Source organism: Falco punctatus (genome assembly GCF_963210335.1).
Source record: "Falco punctatus genome assembly, chromosome: 11".
Lineage (NCBI taxonomy): Eukaryota > Metazoa > Chordata > Aves > Falconiformes > Falconidae > Falco > Falco punctatus.
Window position 1 is genome coordinate 31,705,045 of NC_137591.1, and position 20,263 is coordinate 31,725,307.

Genomic DNA, 20,263 nt, shown 5'->3' on the forward strand with positions numbered 1-20,263 from the left:
TGCGGCGGGACAGTGGTCACGCTGTGCTCGATGTCCCCCGGTGGGGTTCGCCCCCTTGGCTGCCAGGGCACACTGCTGGCTCCTGCCCAGCCTGCTGCCGGCCAGCACCCCCAGAGCCCCTGCAGCGCTGCTCCCAGCCCTCCCCTCCCAGCGGGCACTTGTGTCTGGCTATAATACCTGATGGAAGGACAATAGAAACTCTGTAGTATTAGAGAATTATTTGTGATTCAAGTTGTCATATCATATAATTATTAGTGTACTATATAAGATCAAGAAAAGTCATAAACATAACTAAAGTTCTAGATGCCTTCACAAAACATGTACTACTCTTTAGCTTCGGAGCAGTCTTCTCTCCAATATTTTTAGCAAGATTGTGGCCGTCTCACGGGACAGAGCAAGCAGCCTGAGTCAGGGGATGATTGAACCTCTGCTTCCTCTCCTAGCCCCGATTAGCCTGACCTTCTGAAGCAGCCACGCTGTGTCCCGAAGGTGCTGTGGCCAAAAAAGACAAACCCAACTGCAGTGCATTAGGCCATCCCTTTTAAGCAGAACCTGTTCTTTCATTCTCACCTCCTCTATCTCTGGCCCCTGTCCCGAAGGAAATATGAACTGATTCTTAGTACAGGACTGTACACAGCTGTGTTTTTAATGGTTGTGTTTGATCATGAAAGTTGGTGTTCTGCTGAGATTACATGTCTGTGATTATGACAGCTGGTATACTGCTGAGGTTTGTACTAATTCTAGCTCCCCACTTAATAAGGTCTTTGAATGTATTCTGAAAACAGAGCTTTGATTAAAAAATAAAATAAAATTTATCTTTGGAAGTCCCAAGGTACCCTGATCACATGAATATTCTCAACTTGTATGCATTTTCTTGCTCTCTAAAAGAAAAAAACACAAGCTTCATCAAGACAACTAGATTTCACTACATCAAAACCAAACAGTACCTCTTGCTTTGTCAGGTCAATTTTAAAAGATTGTGACAGATCTAAAATTTATCATTATTCATATTAATAAAAAGTAAACAGTGGGTCACTCTTTTAATTTCATCCATCTTAATCTTTAGCAGTTCATACTACTATTTGATTCTATATTACCTTTCTGCAGAAATCCTGTGAGAATGTAAACTTAGACACTTATCTAGCTTTCATTTTTGTACAGATAACTCCTTTTTTCTTCCCAAGCTTCAATTCTCTGGCAAAGCTGCTGTGGATCGAAGGCGATCACACCACATTCTTTACCCAGTTTCCATTTCGATGCTCAGAGGAATAGAAGTCCCAGTATCTCCAGTATCTCAGTATTTGAGTCATTGTGCCTTTGGGTTTATGTAAATGCTACTTTGCTCTGGATCATGAGATCCAGGGAATGTCTTTGCATTAGGCAGCATATCTAATCTATACCTTTCTTACTATGTCTTGGCACCAGGAGATACTGCGTAGCTGTAACTCTGCTATGCAAGCAATATTTGGTGCAGCAGCTCCTGCTTGGTTCATAAAGATGTAACTTGATAATTTAGACTGCTATTAGTCCTTATAGCTATATGACTTCAAAATCTGAATATCAGGTAACAAGCAACTTTAAGCCCAAAAGGGAAACCAAAGGTGTATCAGGGAAATAACACAACTGTTTGTTAAGCAGGTAATTGTCTTACTGGAGAGCTCTGTATATCCAAACTCCTTTCAATATATAAAGAGACCAGCTCTAATCACTAAATCAGAAATTTTAGTGGTACCAGTGCACAATTTATTTCTGGTGTCTTGCCCTGAAAGCAAGATCTTATTGCCTGGCTATTTCTGAAAGCTGTTTTGTTAGTTAAAAATACTGCAGGAAACCCTCAGAATCAGTGAAATAAAATGCCTTTGTTTAAAACCAGTTACTGAAACCTTTGAATATTTTATTTTGCAAGAAATGGTAAACCTCCTGTTTCCAGATGGACTTTTTAATTGAAGACATGCAAGAGTAGTCTCTTGATGAGGCCATTTACAGTAAAGCTTATTCTAAAATACATTTTAGATATTGCATACCAGTATTTATAAATCTACAAACCTGGCTCCTTGAGTTACTCAGCCTGTGCTGGAAAAGATACACTATGCACATTGTAGTGTGACAAATAACAGAAAAGTTTAGTTGGGTGCTGAATGTTGCAGTTTAGCTGTATATTCTCTCTGTCATACATACAAAACTGTCATCAGGGTAGACTGCTTTCCCAGAGACAAGTGTGGGACATTGTCCTGTCTTCTGAACGTGTGGACAGCAGGGACTTGACCTTGGGACCTTGGTCTGAAAGAGCCCACAGTTTCTGGCCTCTGTCACCACCTAGGCGCTTCATGGGACGGCTCCTCTTGCCCCATCCTACCCTCACACGACCCTGGAGCTCTGGGGGTGAAGACACCGCTTACTTACAGCACGCACTTACACAGGGGAGCAGGGAAGAACTGAAGTTCTGAATCAAGTATTGTGCCCATTGTGTCTGCACATTCCTTGGGACGGGGCTCTCTGTGCTGAGGGGGTTATAGCCACGTGAGAAAGATGTGACTACCTTCTTACTGTCATTGCTGCTGGATGGGTGTAGGCCGTGGAAAACAGCCGTGCTTTTAGTGTGGCCTTTTGTCTGTGTTTGTATGTATGATCTTCACCATTCTGTCACGTCTGTCCTGGACATCACATGTGTTCTCATCTTCCCCCATTTATACTGTCCCTTAAAAAAATCTCTACTAGTTTAAATGGCACATCAAAAAGCAAAGTGTCTTTCAAGAAATAACAGCTGAAAATCAAATAGAATTAGTGTAGTTGTAGTGAAAGAAACATTAAGAAACACAACAGGTTGTATTTTTGCCCCTCTTTTCTGTTGAGATCCTTCTCTGAATCATCAGATGGAGATCTTTTTGGAAAGGGTACACATGCAATCAGAAGACAGCTCCTAAAGATAGTATTTCTCTGCGGTTGTGTGTTTATTGTGTTTTTGTTGAGCAGATTTAGAAATACTTTACCAAGAACAAAAGATGCAGCAATAAAAACTATGGAACTGCAAACAATAGTAACTTAAATGACTGAAATAAGCATCCCAAAGAGGCTGCAGAGAAGCTCTGATCACGAGGAAATTCTCAACCACAGCATTATGACCACCAGTGTTATTAAGCAGAATTAAATTTTATCTTGGCATTCAAGAGGTGTAACAGAAAAAAATCTGCTGCATTACATTCCCTTGAATAATTTTATTACACAGACATAAGTTTATATTTGAAGTTATTGAAGTCTGAATATCTTAAAAATCTTTACAACAGCTCAGGAAGGCTGGGCAAGTAGAATATGTGTGTTTTACAGACACTTGAAAGGTGCTGTAGGCAGCTATTAAACCATTTTTCCTAGATTAAAAAAAAAAAAAAAGGGGGTGGTGATGGTGGAGGTAAGTTTAGTAATAGTGGTGACTTTTTTTTAAAAAAAAAACTTTTTGGAAGTGTTAAACTTCATTTTCATTTAGACAAAATGTAGCTGACAGACATTTTAAAGGACATTTTCCCTCCACTTCTGCTAGTCTTCAAGCCTTGGAAAGGAGAGGTCTATATCTTTTACTGACTGGATTCTAAAACTCATGAAAATGATTATGTTCATTACAGAATGTAGGCAGAGGTTGAAGGAAGTCATGCAGAGCTTTGCTAGCCTACCTATGAACTTAAGCTATGTCCTGCTAGTCTAGTCTCTGCGTTATTTTAATTATTATACACGACAATGTACATGCCATCCTAATCAGTGAATTTGGAAAACCTCATAATAGAAATTAAGTATACAAATAGGAGAAGTGACAAAGTTGATCAGACTACCTCCAGTCTGCTGTGTAGCCTCTCATGCAGTCTTTTGTACTGAAGTAGCAGCTTATTCCGGGTGCAAGCACATTGCCTGTATAAAAAGCAATGGTCTGATCCAGAGGAGTGAAAATGAAGAAGCCCGTTAATCTCAGTGAGCTTCAGTTCAGGCCAGTAATGAGTTATTGTTTACACTTAACTGTAATCAACATTATTTCTGAAACTTTTCTACATAACACATAACCTTTTTTGCTTTTATACTCTTAGAACCAGGAACTTGAAGACAGGAGTTAAATCTAGCTTAAGAAGATAACCACACAGCAGGAATTAAACATTTAAATAGGAATTTGTCTTTTTAAGCATAGCCAGGATTGTTTTCTTACAGAAACTCAGGGGTTTTTTTGGTTTTGTTTTTTTTTTTTTTTTGGATAGACCAGCAGCTGTAGTTGCAGGAACAATTGGTCCTCCCAGCTCAGCTAGTGTTAGTTATTCGGGATGTAAACTTATAAAGATCTGCTGGGGTTCTTCAAGAAAGGGCTTGTCATCAAGTTATACAAAGTAAGGAAAATATGCAGCTAACTCTTTTGGACCAGAGACAAACCACAGGCAATGACCAAAGCGTCACTTGATGCTCTACTGAGTTAGAGTAGAATGGGCTTGTTTGTCTCACATGCCACTGTGGTTTGGCTTCAAATCAAGTTTCTCCCTTGCAAGTTAGATGTTATAACAGAAGTTTAGCCTGTGACATGGCACTGGCAAATCTCATTTTAGGCTGAAGTCTTGAACTAGCCACAGCAACCACTGCTGTGCTCTGATGGCAGCTGAGGGAGTCAGTGACCATAGGAAAACTGCTGCTTTGCTTATAACTGGCTTTAACTACTACACATGGGGGTTTTTGCCATGCTGCATCAACCTCAGGAGGTCCATATGGGACCTCATTTTACACCCACTATAGTTGCAGACAAGTTGGCTTCATATGTGTTTTGCAAGGTAAAGCTGAAAAGTCTGCAATGGCTGCGTATACCTGCTGCAGCTGTGGGTATTTATGCAAACAATTAGATTTTTCTCGAGTCTCAGAAAATTGAGCTTGAAATCTTGCCAACATAAATTGATTTATAACTTCTCAGACAACTCCTGCTTTTAGTTAGTCTGGAAATATTATATGAACAGAGGTTTTTAAGGGTACCAGAACTGGAGTTCATTTCTGACCAGAAGTAGGAGCTGGTGCAGCAGGCAGAGCGCAGCAGAAATGGAGAGAAGAGCTGCCTGACAGCTCTGACCTGCCCAGAGAAGTCAGGCTTCTGCATGTCACAGCATCTTAGCAAGAGTGTATGGGTACAACCCAACTGTAGAGTTTGACAACTGATTTATTGTCATTCATCCACAGATTTATGGCAAACTAGGTCCATTGGTTTAGTTTTTATTTAGGAAATATCATATCCTTCCTCCCTGAGTCCTTTCTGTAGTCTTTCTGAAGGACTAAGAGACTCACAGTCTAAGCATCCTTATCTCTGGAGTGGTAAAAAGAAAATAAACAAATAAAAAATCCCCCTCTCTCATAGTAACAGCTTTTACAATTACATATCGCGTCTCTACACAGTACATGATACCATACTTTTCTATCCTTGCCTGTCTAAACAGCTGTGTGTCATGAAATGAACACTTCTATGGTTGTGTATAGGGAAAAAAGTTTTTCTACAGTGTGGTAGACTACTAAGTGACTACTAAATAATATAATCTGATCCTTAATGCATCAGAGTATGTGCTTTAAAGGACACTTGCATGCTGAAATGGCACAGATCTGATAAGGATAGTTGTGTACATACATCATAGTATAGCAAAGATGCTGAGTGGTATTGATCGCACATGAGGAATCAAGAGTATGAAATGACGCATGTCCAGAAAGTATGTTGTATTCAGGAAGACCTGTGGCTCATGGTCTCCAGCTTTTATAGCTGGAGAGCTGTATGTCACCATCGCTTTTTTTGTTCAAGCAGACATTTCTCCTGCTTCACACAGTACCTGAATAAGAGAAAGTCTAAGCCACAGTTCTGAGTAGCATTTGTAGTGGGAGGGTCTGGAGTATCTGGCTGGTGGCAAATACGGAGCCTTGTAGGAGATACCAAATTTAATTTTTTTAGTCTGGCTAAACCAATTTAATTTTCAACAGAATAAAAGAAAACAGCTCCTAATAACAGGGACCTGATTGCAAAGACTGCTCAGCTGATTCAGGGAGGTCAGGATCAAGGGCTGTGCACTTGGATGTACTGCAGCAGGCTGGATGACGCTGTCAGCACCCAGCTGAGCACCTCACTCAGCACTGACCTCAGTCACCCTCTGTGAGCGTGAGTTAGGGTCTTGACCGGGTCTACCCTGTGACCAAACCACAGCCATGCTTACAATGGCATCGATCCCCTTGCATGGACTCAGGAGGCTGTATTCTTTCCACCTTGGATGTAGAGCTCCCAGTACTGGTGGTTCATACATCAGGCACTATTCAACTCCCTGCACTGTGCTCTGCATGGGTCTACTTTTAAAATGCTTTCAGAAAAGGATACAGGTGGTCTTTACTGGGGTAGTGAGTGCTCTTGGAAACACCTGAGCACTTTTGGTTGAACAACAACAAAATGACCTCAAATTACCAAACTTGCCTCAGACATTATATCTGGAACATTTCAGACCAGACCGTGAGTTCCATAAAACAACGGAAGCCTGAAAACAGGGTTGTAATGGAAACTGCCAGGATACTTCATGACAAATGATAAATTAGCCTAGCTATTATGTATGTAATGTGTGTGTGCATATACCAACTATATTTTGTAATGGGAAGCCTTTTTTTATGACCCTTCCCCATGAAAGGCTTTTTATTCTTATTATGAATAAAAGTTTAAGTCCATTCTTATCCAGCTCATCCCTTTAATCCTAGAAAATGATACGCCTGACAAAAGTCTCCCATTTCCCAGTAGAAGGAGTATCAGACTATAGTGAAAAATATTATGTGAAAAACAGTCCAAGTTTTAAGAACATGTCTATTATGCCAGGAAGAGTGTGACTGTGGAGAATATAGTCCTGTTTGGTAGTAAAACTAGCTATCCACTACTTAGAGGCCTTGGAAAATTATACTTGGTAACTAATGGTGAGGTGCTAACTTAGTCTGGCAGGATTTTAAAGGCTGTGTTGGTCTTTATGGGCTTAAATGTAAAAACTGAAACTGCAGACTAAAAAAAAAATCACTCAAAAAAGATGAACTTATAAATTGGGTGACCTTGGTTTCTTCAAATGCCTGGAAAACACACTTCATGGGCCTGAAGATATTTAGTGCTGTCTTGCTGAAGAAATTTAAAGAAGGATATTTAATAATGTGAGAAATATTTAAATCAGCCAAGTCTACACAAAAAAATAATATTGAGATCGGAACTGTGAGCTAATTCTTCTAACACTTTCATGGGGATGAGGATAGGTACTGGGAGGAGTGCCATGTAGTTTTCAACATAAGCTTAGCTTGTATAGACAGATGTCTGGAATCTGGACTTCTGTTTGTTTTTAAACAGAATAAATTTCTGACAGGCTTAAAAGAAACAAAGCACATAACTCTAGAGAACCGAACATTTAATTTCTTATTTTCTTCTTTGTTATGTGAATGGCACAAACACCCGAACTCATTTATTTTTTAAGGGAGTAGTTTTATTTCACGATTTATGATCAAGGAGGTCTAGATCTCTTTTACTACAGTTTTGTTAAAATACACCAATATGGCAGCTCTGTTAATTGGAAGGCCTTCCTGTCATGAAGTGTTGGTACAATGCTGTACCCTAACTAGCTCCTTCTGTTAAATTAAAAATAGAAGAGTTCATTCCAGGGCATGATGTGCAGTAATTAAGCTCATAAACTTTAATCTGCCAGCTGCATTCCAGAGGATAGCTCCTGGTATGAGAGGAATGGGATGGGTTTTGATGTTATCTGTTATTTGGGTATCTATCAGTGACTCCAAAACAAGCTGAAGTCCGTGGCCCAAAGTGGCAATGCCCCTGCCATTTGTAACAGGATTATGATACCTGAAGTAATTTCCTCTTCTTTCGGGAACTTATTCTGGTTGTCAGCCAGGAAATACTGCTGCTTGCCTGCAAGGTAAGGGATTGCAGAGCTATATTGCTAGACTAATTCTGTTAGAACTGCATCAAATATCTAATCCAGGTTTCTTCTTCAGTGTATATGACTTGCTTATAATATTAAGATAATCAAGAATAGTTCCTCATACTGAAAGTTGCTGTTTGCAATAATGTGATAGAAGTTCTCTAGATCTTCAGAGTTTCAAGAGTCTGTTGTAAGTAATTCAAAAGTATTACTGAGACAGCATAAAACTACTAACAAACGCTAAATTTTCTTTGGTGACATTAATTAAACAAATGTGTCATTGGGCCAGTTTTGAAAAAAATATGCCCTAAATAATTTTTTTCCAAAACGTAAGTACTCTTGCTTTTTGAATTCTCATCTTACTAGAATCTCTCTGTGCAACTAAACTTACTTTCCAGAAAAACTTCCCTGTAGAAGAGACTTGCGTAAATGTTATGTACAAAACACTTGGACATAGGGATGGCATCTGTGTGTGTGTTTCTGTGAAATTCTGCTGATATTTTGAGGTTGTTTTCAACCTTAACTCTGAAAAATAATTTCATATTATATTCTCTAACTTGATTAAAAAGAGTAAAAATACATGGTACCTATAATCTTATTTTCAAAACATTTCATTATGGTTTACCAGTAGAGGGAGATAGTGTTCTTGAAGATCAACCTAAACTCCCTAGTTGTTTTCATAATACACTGTGGTTGCCTAATTATTTGTAAAGTCCACTGAAAATCCTGGTTTAGCCATGAGAATATCTGGAAATTCTTGAGAAGACAATAATTGTCAATGATAAAATTTTAAGAATACCTTTATAATAGTGCTGCAGGACTTTTGCAAAATTCCTATATCCAACAAGCAATTACTGAAGTGCTGACAGCAGTAACTGTGTTGTAATAGTCTTATCTGGTTTGTTACATCTATACATCTAGTTCTCTATAACTGTAATTCGATGGAAAGTTCATGAGTGCAATTTGATGTACATACATGGGCATTTCTTGAAGAAATACTCTTTTCAGGCGTACCCAGTGACATGACAAGGGGCAGTGGACACAACCTGCAACACAAGTTCCATCTTAATAGGAGGAAAAATTTCTTTACTTTGAGGGTGACAGAGCCCTGGCACAGGCTGCCCAGAGAGATTGTGCAGTCTCCTGCTCTGGAGACATTCAAAATGTGCCTGAGCATGATCCTGTGCAACCTGCTCTTGGTGAACCTGCATTAGCAGGGGTTGGACTAAATGATCTGCAGAGGTCCCTTCTAACCCCGACCATTCTGTGATTCTGTGAAATGGCATGGGTGACTTGGTGTTTCTCTTCACTGGTACGGGAGATCTCTACTGTTTTATTGCACACCTCCATTGTGATAGTCTCTGCTTTCTCTTACCACTGCAGCAAACAATCTAGTACTGCTTTATGGAAACCTAAGTGGAAAAGTCTTGGAAAAGTTATTTCAGAAAGGACCTTCAGGCAACAATACTGAGTTCCCTTATAAAATCCTGTCTCAAAAGTTTAGATTAAGACTCAGAAGCAAAGTGATCTGTAAGTAAAACAGTAGACACACACACAGTTGCATAGAACTGCTATTGTATAGGTGGCGTTCATCACTCACAGGCTAGAGATAGGTACCTGCTGCGTAGATGCCTCTGTCTGACCCGGTCACCTCCGACTCTCTTTACTAACAGTAAAGGCCTAGCTGCCATTCGCTGTATTGATCTGATCTCCATGGACTGGAAAAGGAGCTTAAGGTGCTTAGGCTGGATGTGGACATCTGTGGTCAGTGGAGATATTTGTATTTTAGGTGTGATGAAGCCCACGCTGCCTCATGCCCTGTACTTAATATATAACCACATGTAAGGGTTCCATGATGACATGACTGTTGGTAAAAGCAGTCTGGAATTGTGTATAATCAGCATGTATTTCCTGTGTGCATAAATTTAACAAATCAAGTATAGGATTTATTGAGCTTTATGGAACTGATCTTGAAAAACAACCTTTAATACATGGTGGTTCTTTTGCTTTCAGTGCGTGAAACTACTCCTATTGTTTTCATAAGGAAATACATTAGCTTTCTCATTGGATATTTAATATCGTGAAATAGGTCTCTGATATAGATGAAAATAAGTCTATTCCTTAGCAGCTGTTCAGACATGGTGTAGATATTTCTAAAACTGATAAAACTTAGACTGCAATTAAAAAACAGAAGTCATTGTGAGTACAGGTTCTTTTTAGTCAAGAGAATGCCAACACAACGCCTTGCAAATACTAAGGAAAAATTTAATCAGTGGTAGAAACTAAGCTACAAACACCTTTGAAAGAGACTAGCAAAACTTATGAAACTTTGCAATAGAAAAATTTTACTGAAATACAGATTTTTTTCACTTTCAAGGCAATATCTACAGCAAACAACAGGTGTTTTGTATTTTGCTGGTGCTTCCCTCCTTACAAACATGTAAAGGAAAAAGAGATGCATAATCCCCTTTACGTGGCAAAGAATCTTAAAGTAGAGAGAAAGGAGAATAATGATCTTATGTGAGGTGAAATTTAGGTCTGTGTTCCTCACTATTTCTGTTGCAGATTTCCTGTGTGACTTTCAGCAAGTCATTTAGTCCTCTCTTTCATTCCTCATTTGTATGATGGGAACTATAGAGCTCAAGGTTATGGAGCCTACAGGTTTTGTAAGGACATGTTGATTAGAAATGTGTTTGTACTTTGTGCTAAGAAGTGCTTAGACTGTAATGCAGAAAACAAAGATTGATAAAGAGATCAACACTGCTTTGTCCAGTAGGTACAGGCCCCATACTTTTGATTATTCCGTTTCTCCATCCATCATTTTATCTACTCTTTTTTTTTTTTTCCCTAAGTAAACAAGCAGAGCAGGTCCTAACTTGGTCCAGGTCTTGATGCATAGTTGTATTAATAAAGGCAGCAAATCTGCTTCTGAGCCAGAAACAAAACTTTTGGACCCTGACTTTTACTTCTAGGTCATGATCACAGGATGGCTTGTTTTATAACCAAAACTAAAGTGATTTCATCTTGCAGATGAGATGATTCAGTGCTATAGCAGGGTGAAATGATCTCTTGGCTCAGGCACATGGTTTATTAAACAAGCTACTCCAGTTGCTACAGCTATTTACTGTTTGTGTCTAGCTCTTTTTCAGTATTATGTGATATTTTGGAATGTGTTGATCTGTGAATCAAACTGATATTTATATTTAAGCAAACTTCTGTGGGGCAGAGAAAGAAGATCGAAAATGGCAAAAGATTACCTCTGTGGGACTTCCAAATTCTTTACAATGTAAAAGACATGGCATCTTTAAAATGTCTCATTTTTACAACCTTTTCATTACAAGCTGTTTGTCATCTAGAAATGTTTGTAGAACACAGGATTGCTAGCATTCACCTGTATGCTCTGATTTTGCTGTAAAGCAAATTGGCAAAGCCATGAAAAATTCCAGCATCGCTGGACTCATGATGCAAACTGAGTTGAAAAAGGAAGCAGTAACCATAAAATACAGGATGGTCAGAATTCAGCCAGAACTATTCATTAAGTGTGATTAGCTCAAAATACACTTCTGTTTCCAGCTTATCTCTGCATGCTGATACCTGAGAGGGTAGGAGCAGGAAATATAGCCCATTGCTTGATTTCAGATTCAAACAAACCTTTTTGAAAAGTGGAGATCAGAAACTTGCAGTTCTTCAGAATCTGGATTATCTAATAAAAGCATCAGTTCCTACAGAGGCGATCGTGCTAGAATCCCAGAGTTTGGTTTCTTAATAAAAGCAGGTGGTTTCTACTCATGTGGATTTTGGAGAAAACTTACAATATATGACCCCTCTGAAGATTCAGAAGCCAGAAGTCAAACAGAAGTTACACACATGCCATTTTTATATTAAGTCATAGTTTTTCTATTGTTGGCATAGGTAATGTATCTCACAGGAAGACGTGAAGCTACTGTGACTAAAACAAGAGGCATTGACATTATTTGGTATAAAGGCTATCATGTTCTGTCTGCAGAAGAGCTTTTAACTGTAACAAGCAAAATGCCTTGGTCACAGTGAGGAAAGAGGAGTACTAAAAGTATAATGTCAAAGCGTGAGACCAGCTGCACAGCTGAAAAATAGAAGTCACTGCCTGGAAAAAGTCAGTGTTTAGTTTATCACTTTGGAGTTTGAACTCTCATCATACAATGGCATTCACATGACAAAATCTCCCCCCAAAAGTAATGCTGGTCTTTTCATGGTCTTTGTAGATGAATGCGAAGATTGTAATGAAAGATTAATCTATCAGTCCTTTCTCTTTTCTGCTTCTTGTTTATCTTTCCTTACAGATCTGTTAACAGCAGCACTAGTGAGCTGCCTTACCTGGTTTCAGGCTCCTCAGCATACCTGCTAATTCCTGTTGGAACATTCCTCTTCCAGGATGGCATTTTAACCCTATCCTTCCCAAAAGCAGCATAGGTTCTGCCTGCAAACTACTTCAAAACACTGAGACCCAAAACACTATTTTCAGTTTTAGAGTAGTGAATGGCTTTGGTAAATACAAGTTGTACCTCTCATACACAGGACTAGACTGGCCATATACATAAAATATAAAGACAGGGCTATAGACTAGCTAAGAAAACACTGTGTCCGGGAACTGGAGAGTTCTTGCTATACAATACATATACTTCTCACAGAGACAGCCAAAGCCAGATGCCCAAAACAAAGAGCAATGATTCCCTCCTTTTCCACAACAATTAATCAAGTCCAAACAAAGGAAAGAAAAAAAGGAGGGATATGACTTTGAAGGAGTGGGAATAAAAGCTTTAAATGTGTATGGAGTTCTAGTGGAAAAAAATATTGTCAAATGTCTGTGACAAAACAGTACAGGGTATCTGGTATACGTGCAGAACTCACTGACCAGAAAAGAGGTGTCGTGAGAAAGAGCTCTGGTAGATGCAGCCTGCTGAGAGCAGTCCATGGGATCCCAGGAGGAGAATCTGTTTTGGTATCAGCAGTTTGCTCTGTAATTAGAGAGTAGCATCAGCTTTAAAAACAATCATTTTGATGTTGCCCTTCAGATGGAAACCAGTTTTTGAAGTGGATGCTTGTTTACTACGAACAAGAATGAAACCAGCAGTTCTTTCTTCATTAGCAGCCATTGGATAGTAATAATTTTTAGCTGCAAATTACAAAATGGAGCAGATTCAGACAAAAGCCCAAAGGGTGAAAAGTACTTTATTTCCTTCCCAATCTTCCAAACTAGTATATTTTCCCCACAGCATACAAAATTTATGTTTTTTATATTTGTGACCAGCTAAGAAGAGAGAAGGAGTTAAATGAGTTACCTCTATTCCACCTCACTGAAGAATTTACAGCTATCCAGGATAAATACATAGTGATGGAATCAGAATAGTTTGGGTTAGAAGGGACCTTTAAAAGTCAGCTAGACAGGTAACACTGCTCACACTCAGAGTGGCAGTGTATGAGTGTGGTGGGAAGGAATTAGACAATCAAGTCCACATCTGTTGAATTCTTCCATGCTACCGAATTGCATAAACAGAATGTCAAATTCCAGCCCCAAAACAGACACGAAAAGAATACCAAGATTAAGTTACAAATGCTTAAAATTAGGAAGTAAGTGTAAAAGGCAATTGTAATACCCTGGTGCATACAAAAGAGACACCGAGATGCTATTGGAAACCATAAAGGTGGTAGCCCGCTGTGGCAGAGCGGGGTCTGTGGGGAGGTGGGGTACCTCTCCCCTGGGGGGTACCTCGACCCAGCTCCCCCCCCCTCTGGCCCCTGCCCCAGCCCCCCCGGCCCGATAATCTCCAGGTGTTTCTGCTACAGTGTGCTTTGACAGTGGCAGGGGCCTGACCTCAGAGTGCGCTTAGTTATTATGCTGGCATGCTGTCAAAACTTTACTGTAGAACATGTCAGAAGGAACATAGTGATTTTTTTTTTCAATAGACGATTCTTTGGCAAGCTATGAAAATAATTTCATTGCAGAAAAAAAAAAAAAGGTTCCTCTTGCTACAGGGCTTTCTTCCTGCAAATTTCAAAGGCCTGCTGTGAATAATAGTTTTAGAGCTTCCAAGCTTCAAGGTTATTTTATAGTGGAAAGTGTTAGGCAACCAAAATAAATATCAGTTTCCACTGTTACAAAATAAAGAATTTTCTTTATGTTGTACCTTAAAAGTTGTGTTAAATGACATTTTTTTAGAGATGCAGCAGCATGTGTCCAAAAGGGTTATTTTTTCATAGAGACACTAGGTTTGTTCCAGCTTGTTTACATCTAAATGAGAAATACTTTAAGACAGAAAGAACGTGAGGGCTTTCTTTGTAAGGAAAGATGTAACAGGAATTCATCTTCATAAAGGACCGAAGGAAATCACTAAATCCAGGTGCTGCCAGTCTCTAGGGCATTCAAAATACATATTCCTATTTTATGGCTTGAACACATCTCTACTTAAAGTATTTGTGAGTATTTTTGACAAACCTGGTCTGAGTTTTCTGCTAGCAGAGTTACAGATGAGGCAAGTTTTCCATGGTTTGGGGTTTTTATTGCGAATGCTTTGCACAGCTCTGGTTATGTGCTTCCTTCTCATGACATCAGTGCTGAAGGGGAGAAAGAATGTAAACATCTGTTTTTTATAATTCAATTCCAGGCTTATAACTTGATTAGAATAAGCAATGTTTTTACATGATTAATTTTCCAGTCACAATAGCGCGCAGTTTTAGCACCAGTTTTAAGATTAGCAAAACAAGGAAGGAAACTAATGAGGTAAATTCTGCTTCACGGTCTACCTTTCCGAGCTGCGCCAAATGCTGCGCGTCTCACCGGGTCATGCACCCGCTGAAAACAAAGGATGCGATTTCCCTCCCGCTTGGGGTTCAAAAGGATGTCCCGATGCTCCCCACGCAGCTGATGGCGGGAGGCTTGTGGCAGCCAGGCTGAGTGAGCTGGAGCAACGAGGACGGGTTCCTGGCTCTCCCTGAGGCCTTCCACGTGGCCTTGGGCCAGCCACCTAGGATCGGATTTTCACAAGGTGCGTGCTGGGACCTGGCTGCATCCTTAAACAACTAAGGAGCTCTGAAATATATAGCCTTTCACCTCTTCCATCGCCTGAGCAGGATTAAAACAACACTCCGGCCACTTTCTTTTCTTCAGTGTCCAGTCTTGCTCTGGCCCCAGAGGCTGCGAGTGCCTGGAGCTGTGGGATGTGCCTGGTGTGGAGATGTGCCCGATCACATTTTGGGGTCTTTACTGCCCACTTTTCATAGTCCCTGTAGGAACACGTTCATGGGAGCTGAGGCGAACTGTGGCTGGAAGGGGCCGCGGGGTTTCAGGCAGTAGTTGTGGGAGCGTGACCCGAGCGAGGGCAGAGCGAGCCAGGGCAGCCGTGCACGTAGCAGCGATTTCAGTCGGGTATCACGCGTTTGTAATAATAAAACAGTGACACACTGATCTACCCTCCCAAGAACGAGCTCAGGTCGGCACCGCCGTCCTCCCCTCGCCGGCAGGTGCGGGCCCAGGCCCCGCTCGGTGACGGGCAGGCCCGTACCTCACCCTGGCGCCCCCCTCCCGCCAGGGCGGCTCTCCCGGGGGCTCGGCCCGCCGGTGCCGGGGCGGAGCGGGGCGGCTGCGGGCGGCCAGGTGCGAGGGTCGGCCCCGACCCCAGCCCCAGCCCGCCCCGCCGGCGGCCGCCGCGGGAGGGGGCCGGAGGTGAGGGCAGGGGCCGGAGGTGAGGGCAGGGGCCGCGGCGGGCCACGGGAGGCGGGGCCGCGGCGCCTGGGTCCGCCGCCGGGGCTCCTGAGGCGGCAGGCTCAGCCCCGGCCCGAGCCGCGCCGGCAGCAGCTCCGCACCCCGCGGCATGGACGGGGCTCAGCCTGCTCCCTCGGGGCGGCGCTACCCCAGCCCTGCCCGGTACGAAAGGCGGAGCGGGGCCGCAGCCGCGCGCAGACAAAAGCCGCGGCGCTTCCTGCCCTCCGCGCCGAGGGGAGCGGGCGGGCGGCGGGCGCCGGTCCCCACGCTGCTCCGGGCGGACTGTCTCAAGTGTTTCTTCTCAGCCGCCGGCGAGCTGCGCCGGCTGCCGGGGAAAATGCGTTTCGGCGGGGCCCGGGGAGCGGGGCTGAGCGCTGTGGTGCTGCTGCTCGCCCTGTGCCCCCGCGCTGCGCCCGAGCCCGGCGGCGAGGCGGTGCCGGAGGGAGCCTCCACCCTGGCGTTCGTGTTTGATGTGACCGGCTCCATGTACGACGACCTGGTGCAAGTCATCGAGGGGGCATCCAAGATCCTGGAAACGTCGCTAAAAAGACCCAAGAGGCCGCTTTACAACTTCGCGTTGGTCCCTTTCCACGACCCAGGTAGGGGTCACTCCGCGCGGGGCCCCGCTGAGGTGGGCTCGGGGGCGGGAGGGGCCCTGGTCGGGGCTGGCTGTTATGAAAGGTTGGGTCTCCTGCGCTTCCAGGGGGCTGGAGAGTAGGTATTTCTGTCACGTCTTAGCCGTGCTCGCCACCTCCGCCGCGGGGAGTTGCCGGGGGCGAGCCCCGGGCCCGGGAGCCTCAGCCTGTGGCCCCGCAGCCTCCCCGCAGCCTGCAGGCCGAGCTGAGGTGCCCCTGAGCACGCTGCCTGCACCGTGGGGTAGTTCAGGGGCTTAAATACTCTCCTGAATAATTCTAATACGAGCTGAATTGGCCTCAGTGACCTTCTCTCCTAGTAGAGAACACGTTACTAGTGAAGCTACTAAATTGGGTTTTTAGTTCCCTTCTATGGGAATACACTTACAAAAACACACACAATATAGTTGCAGTTTTCCTTCAGTCTTCTCCCATGTTTACGTTCAGAAACTTTGCACTGAAATTATCCAGAAGCTTTTACATGATGCGTTTTTTAGTTTGGGTCCTTTCGCTCATTTTACCTTTTTTTTCCCCCACAAAAGACTGCTGTATAGTGTGCGTTCCTCTCAGCATCTGTTTTCTATTCCCTTCCTATCCCTCTTCTCTGGCTTTCTTCCTCTTAAGTCCTTGACAAGTATCTTCTGGTGACTTGAAGAGGAAGTGGGGACCGGACAGGATGCCCCAGGCTGGTGATGCGTGCTGCACTATGTGGTAAAAACTCCTGTTAAAAAAAAAAAAATCAGAAAAAAGCCCCAAAGAGTGGAGAAAAGCCATTGAAAATTTCCTTTATGGTTCTCGTTGCCATGGCATATCTCAGAATATGATTTTCTGGAAGTCAGTTCTGAACAGTTCAATTTTTGAAGGGATGTTATCAAGTGAAGGCAAATGCCCCGTCTATTTTCCCCCAGTCATAGATACTTCTGCTTACAAGATACGTGTTTGCTGTTGTTACAAACACCTTAAACCAAATGCTTGGAAAATGAGAGAAAAACTTGTCTTTACAAATTTTGCTGGTTTGTTATCTGTAAGCTTGTATAGGGTTGTGGGGTGTGGGTTTTTTTTTTTCTTGTAAAGAGTCCATCATTGTGATGTCCGTGTCCTATCACAAAAGGATCTGTTGATGCACCTTACTGTTTTCACCTTTGGTTTTCCCCCTCTCGTTACCTTTCTGTTACTCTATTGAACAAACATATGTGGGACTTAAAAAGCGTCATACCATGGAAGTAAGCAAGAAGGAAGAGATTTTGATTAAGTGTAGAGCCTAGAATAATTTGGTACCCTTTTGGAAAAACAAGCTAATCATTCTCCTTGGAGCTTTTTTTTCTTGGGTGGGGCAGAAAATCAACATGATGGCTTGGTAGTATTTTGTTTTAATTTTTTTCCATAATCACACTTCATACATCTTCCCTTTCTACTCAAAGTGGTTCACTGTAAGAATTTATAGTTCTCTTTTTCAGAGGGCTTGGGTATTTCTACTAACTGTGAAAGCAAGAAGGTGATCTTGTGTGGTGCACTTTTAGTTTGCAGGTTTGTGTGGATGGTCCTTTGATCTTGTACATCCTTGGTAGAAAGAAGTTCCAACTTTTGTATTATGGGTAGTTCCAATGCTTAGCTTTCATCACAGGCTGCTTTTCCTTTGTTTCAATAGCTGCTTTTGTCTCTCTCATCCCGCATGTTTTCTCTTCCTCATTCAGTTTTTCTTCTGCACGTTTTCTCCTTTTCATTCCTTTTCTTCCATCTCCCGACCCTCTTGCTTCCACTGACTCTCCAGGATCTTTGTTTCTGTTACAGACTGATTCTTTTAATCATCCTTTGCTGTGTCACCACCTTCTTGATCTGTATGTACCTCACTAGCAACAAATCCGCTGCCACCTTCCTCTGCTCAATTCATGTTTTTTTCCCCATGTAGAATTCTTGCTTCCCTGCCTCCTCCCCCATTCCCTCTCATTCAACAACCCTTCCTTGGCAAATGTTAGATTTCATTCAGTAGAGTAACTGAAACTTAAACCTGCGGAGGGCTGACCTACACAACAAAGAACTGCTGGCAAACATATATTGATGTATCCTGTTACATGTCTCTTTATGGAAGTCCAACTTCCCTGCACAGGCAGAGGGGACTTTACTTTTTAGCATGATGGATAACTTGTGAGGTCATAAAGCTGTTTAAAATTATACATTCTCCACTTTCAATTTCGTCTTGGTTCCTGAAAACGATTTCTCTATCTCTGCCTTTGAGTTAGAAGGACACACCGCAGTCCGCTGCCCTGAATTTTAAGGACATAGCAGTTCAGACTGCTGGTAAGGTGGTATTTTACATCTGGTGATGACCAAGCTTAGGCACTTGAAAAGGAAATGCAAGAAATGTTGTTGTGACCAGTTCTTCAACATCTTGTTTTGAATCTAGAGAGAAGTAACTTTTCTCAAAAATCTAATAAAAAACACTGCTTGGCTTCTATTTCACAGTGTCCAGTTCATTTGCCTAGTGTTGTTCTTTCTGAAGACTGCTCAACTAAATTGATAAGCATGAGCTTATTCCACCCCTGTCCCCCCAGTTGTCTGGTTATCGCTCAACTGATAATTTTTCTTCTTCTTCTTCAAAAAAATATTCCTATGTAGCTGCCCCACAGAAAATTTTGTTGATATTTTTGTGAGGTACTGTGCTCCATGAGGCAAGTGGGACTCTAGAAGGAGTGCAACATATAGTAGGACCTTAGATCCAAGGAGCTTCTCTTCCTGTAAAGCCGTCCTGATCCAGATGCACTCTTTATTGATAGTGAATTACAATTTAAAGTTTGCGTGGTTTTGGCTTTTCACTCCATTGTTTTCCTAGTGTTGCATGGTGTATCCTGAACAGTGCCCCAGTGATTCACTCTCCAGTACTGCTTGATTTGTACTGATCAGTGAAACGGCTGAAGTGCTTCCTAAGCACCATAAAGAAAGAGTTGTTGACAAGGAGTGTGTATTCAACAAAACCATACAAGAATCTGTCCTGGAAGGGTACTTGACACCACCCAGGGTACAGCTGAGTTACAAATAATTGGTGTTATTTAAAAATCCTCCTGTATTTTACTGGACTACATTGTTACCAAAATGCTGCACATTAATGCTGTGTTGTAATATACCAACGTATTGTGGTAGATTTAAATGTAGCGTTATGACTATTGCAATGGGATTTTGCTCAGACTATGGTATTTTGGTAAAACAGTAATAATTAACAAGTATATCTTTTATTATTAAACCTGAGGGTTTTTGCCTAGAATTATAGCCTACAGCAAAAATTTGTAATGGGTTTCATATTCTGATGCTGCTGTACCATCTGGGGGTATGCTGGGTTCTCTATTTTGAAAAAGCCTTTTGTTTTGGATTCTGCTTCTTGTGCAATGCTTTTAACACATTATAGGATTCTTTTTTATTGTGGTGTTGGGTTCTTTTGTTTAAATACCTAAACATGATCACAGGAGTTTTGTACGTAGTGGAAAAGGCTGTTGACAAAGAAATCTCTTGCCAGACTTGTGTTCAATGGAAAAATGGGGGGGGGGGGGAAGTCCAAGATGAAGGAGTCTTGGCATGAAAATTTTGAATTTGAGCTAAAGCTTAAGATCAGCAAATGCTTTTGTAGTTGCGTGTTGTGGGTCCTGATCTACTAACTCCCATTGTATCCTGTGGAAACGGGTTTGGACTCAGAATGTCTTTATTTAACATCTGTGGCCAGCTTTTCCATTTTTTCGTTATGCCATTAAGGAATTTTGGAATGGAAAATAAGCCTAAAATGACAAATTCATCCCTAGTATTTTTCTGTAAAGCTAATGGAGTTATACTAGAAATAGCTCTGACTCTGCATGATTTAATGAAGCATTCCTTCATTGTGAATGACTTTTATAGACCAAACTCAAGTAATTAATTTTAATTACAAGAAAAACGAAGGGAGCGTATAACCTCTGGGCTTCCTAGTGCAC

The 20,263-nt window shown here is 41.8% G+C and overlaps 1 protein-coding gene across 1 annotated transcript in view; it reads left to right on the forward strand.

The window, feature by feature from the left end:
* The first annotated feature begins 1,443 nt into the window (after positions 1-1,443).
* The window catches only part of HMCN1 (hemicentin 1), a 224,581-nt gene continuing 205,761 nt past the window's right edge, over positions 1,444-20,263 (forward strand). Inside the window, exon 1 of the mRNA XM_080406436.1 lies at positions 1,444-16,274. Coding sequence (XP_080262562.1) covers positions 15,785-16,274 — 490 coding nt within the window. The 5' untranslated portion in view covers positions 1,444-15,784. The remainder of the gene's footprint in view (positions 16,275-20,263) is intronic.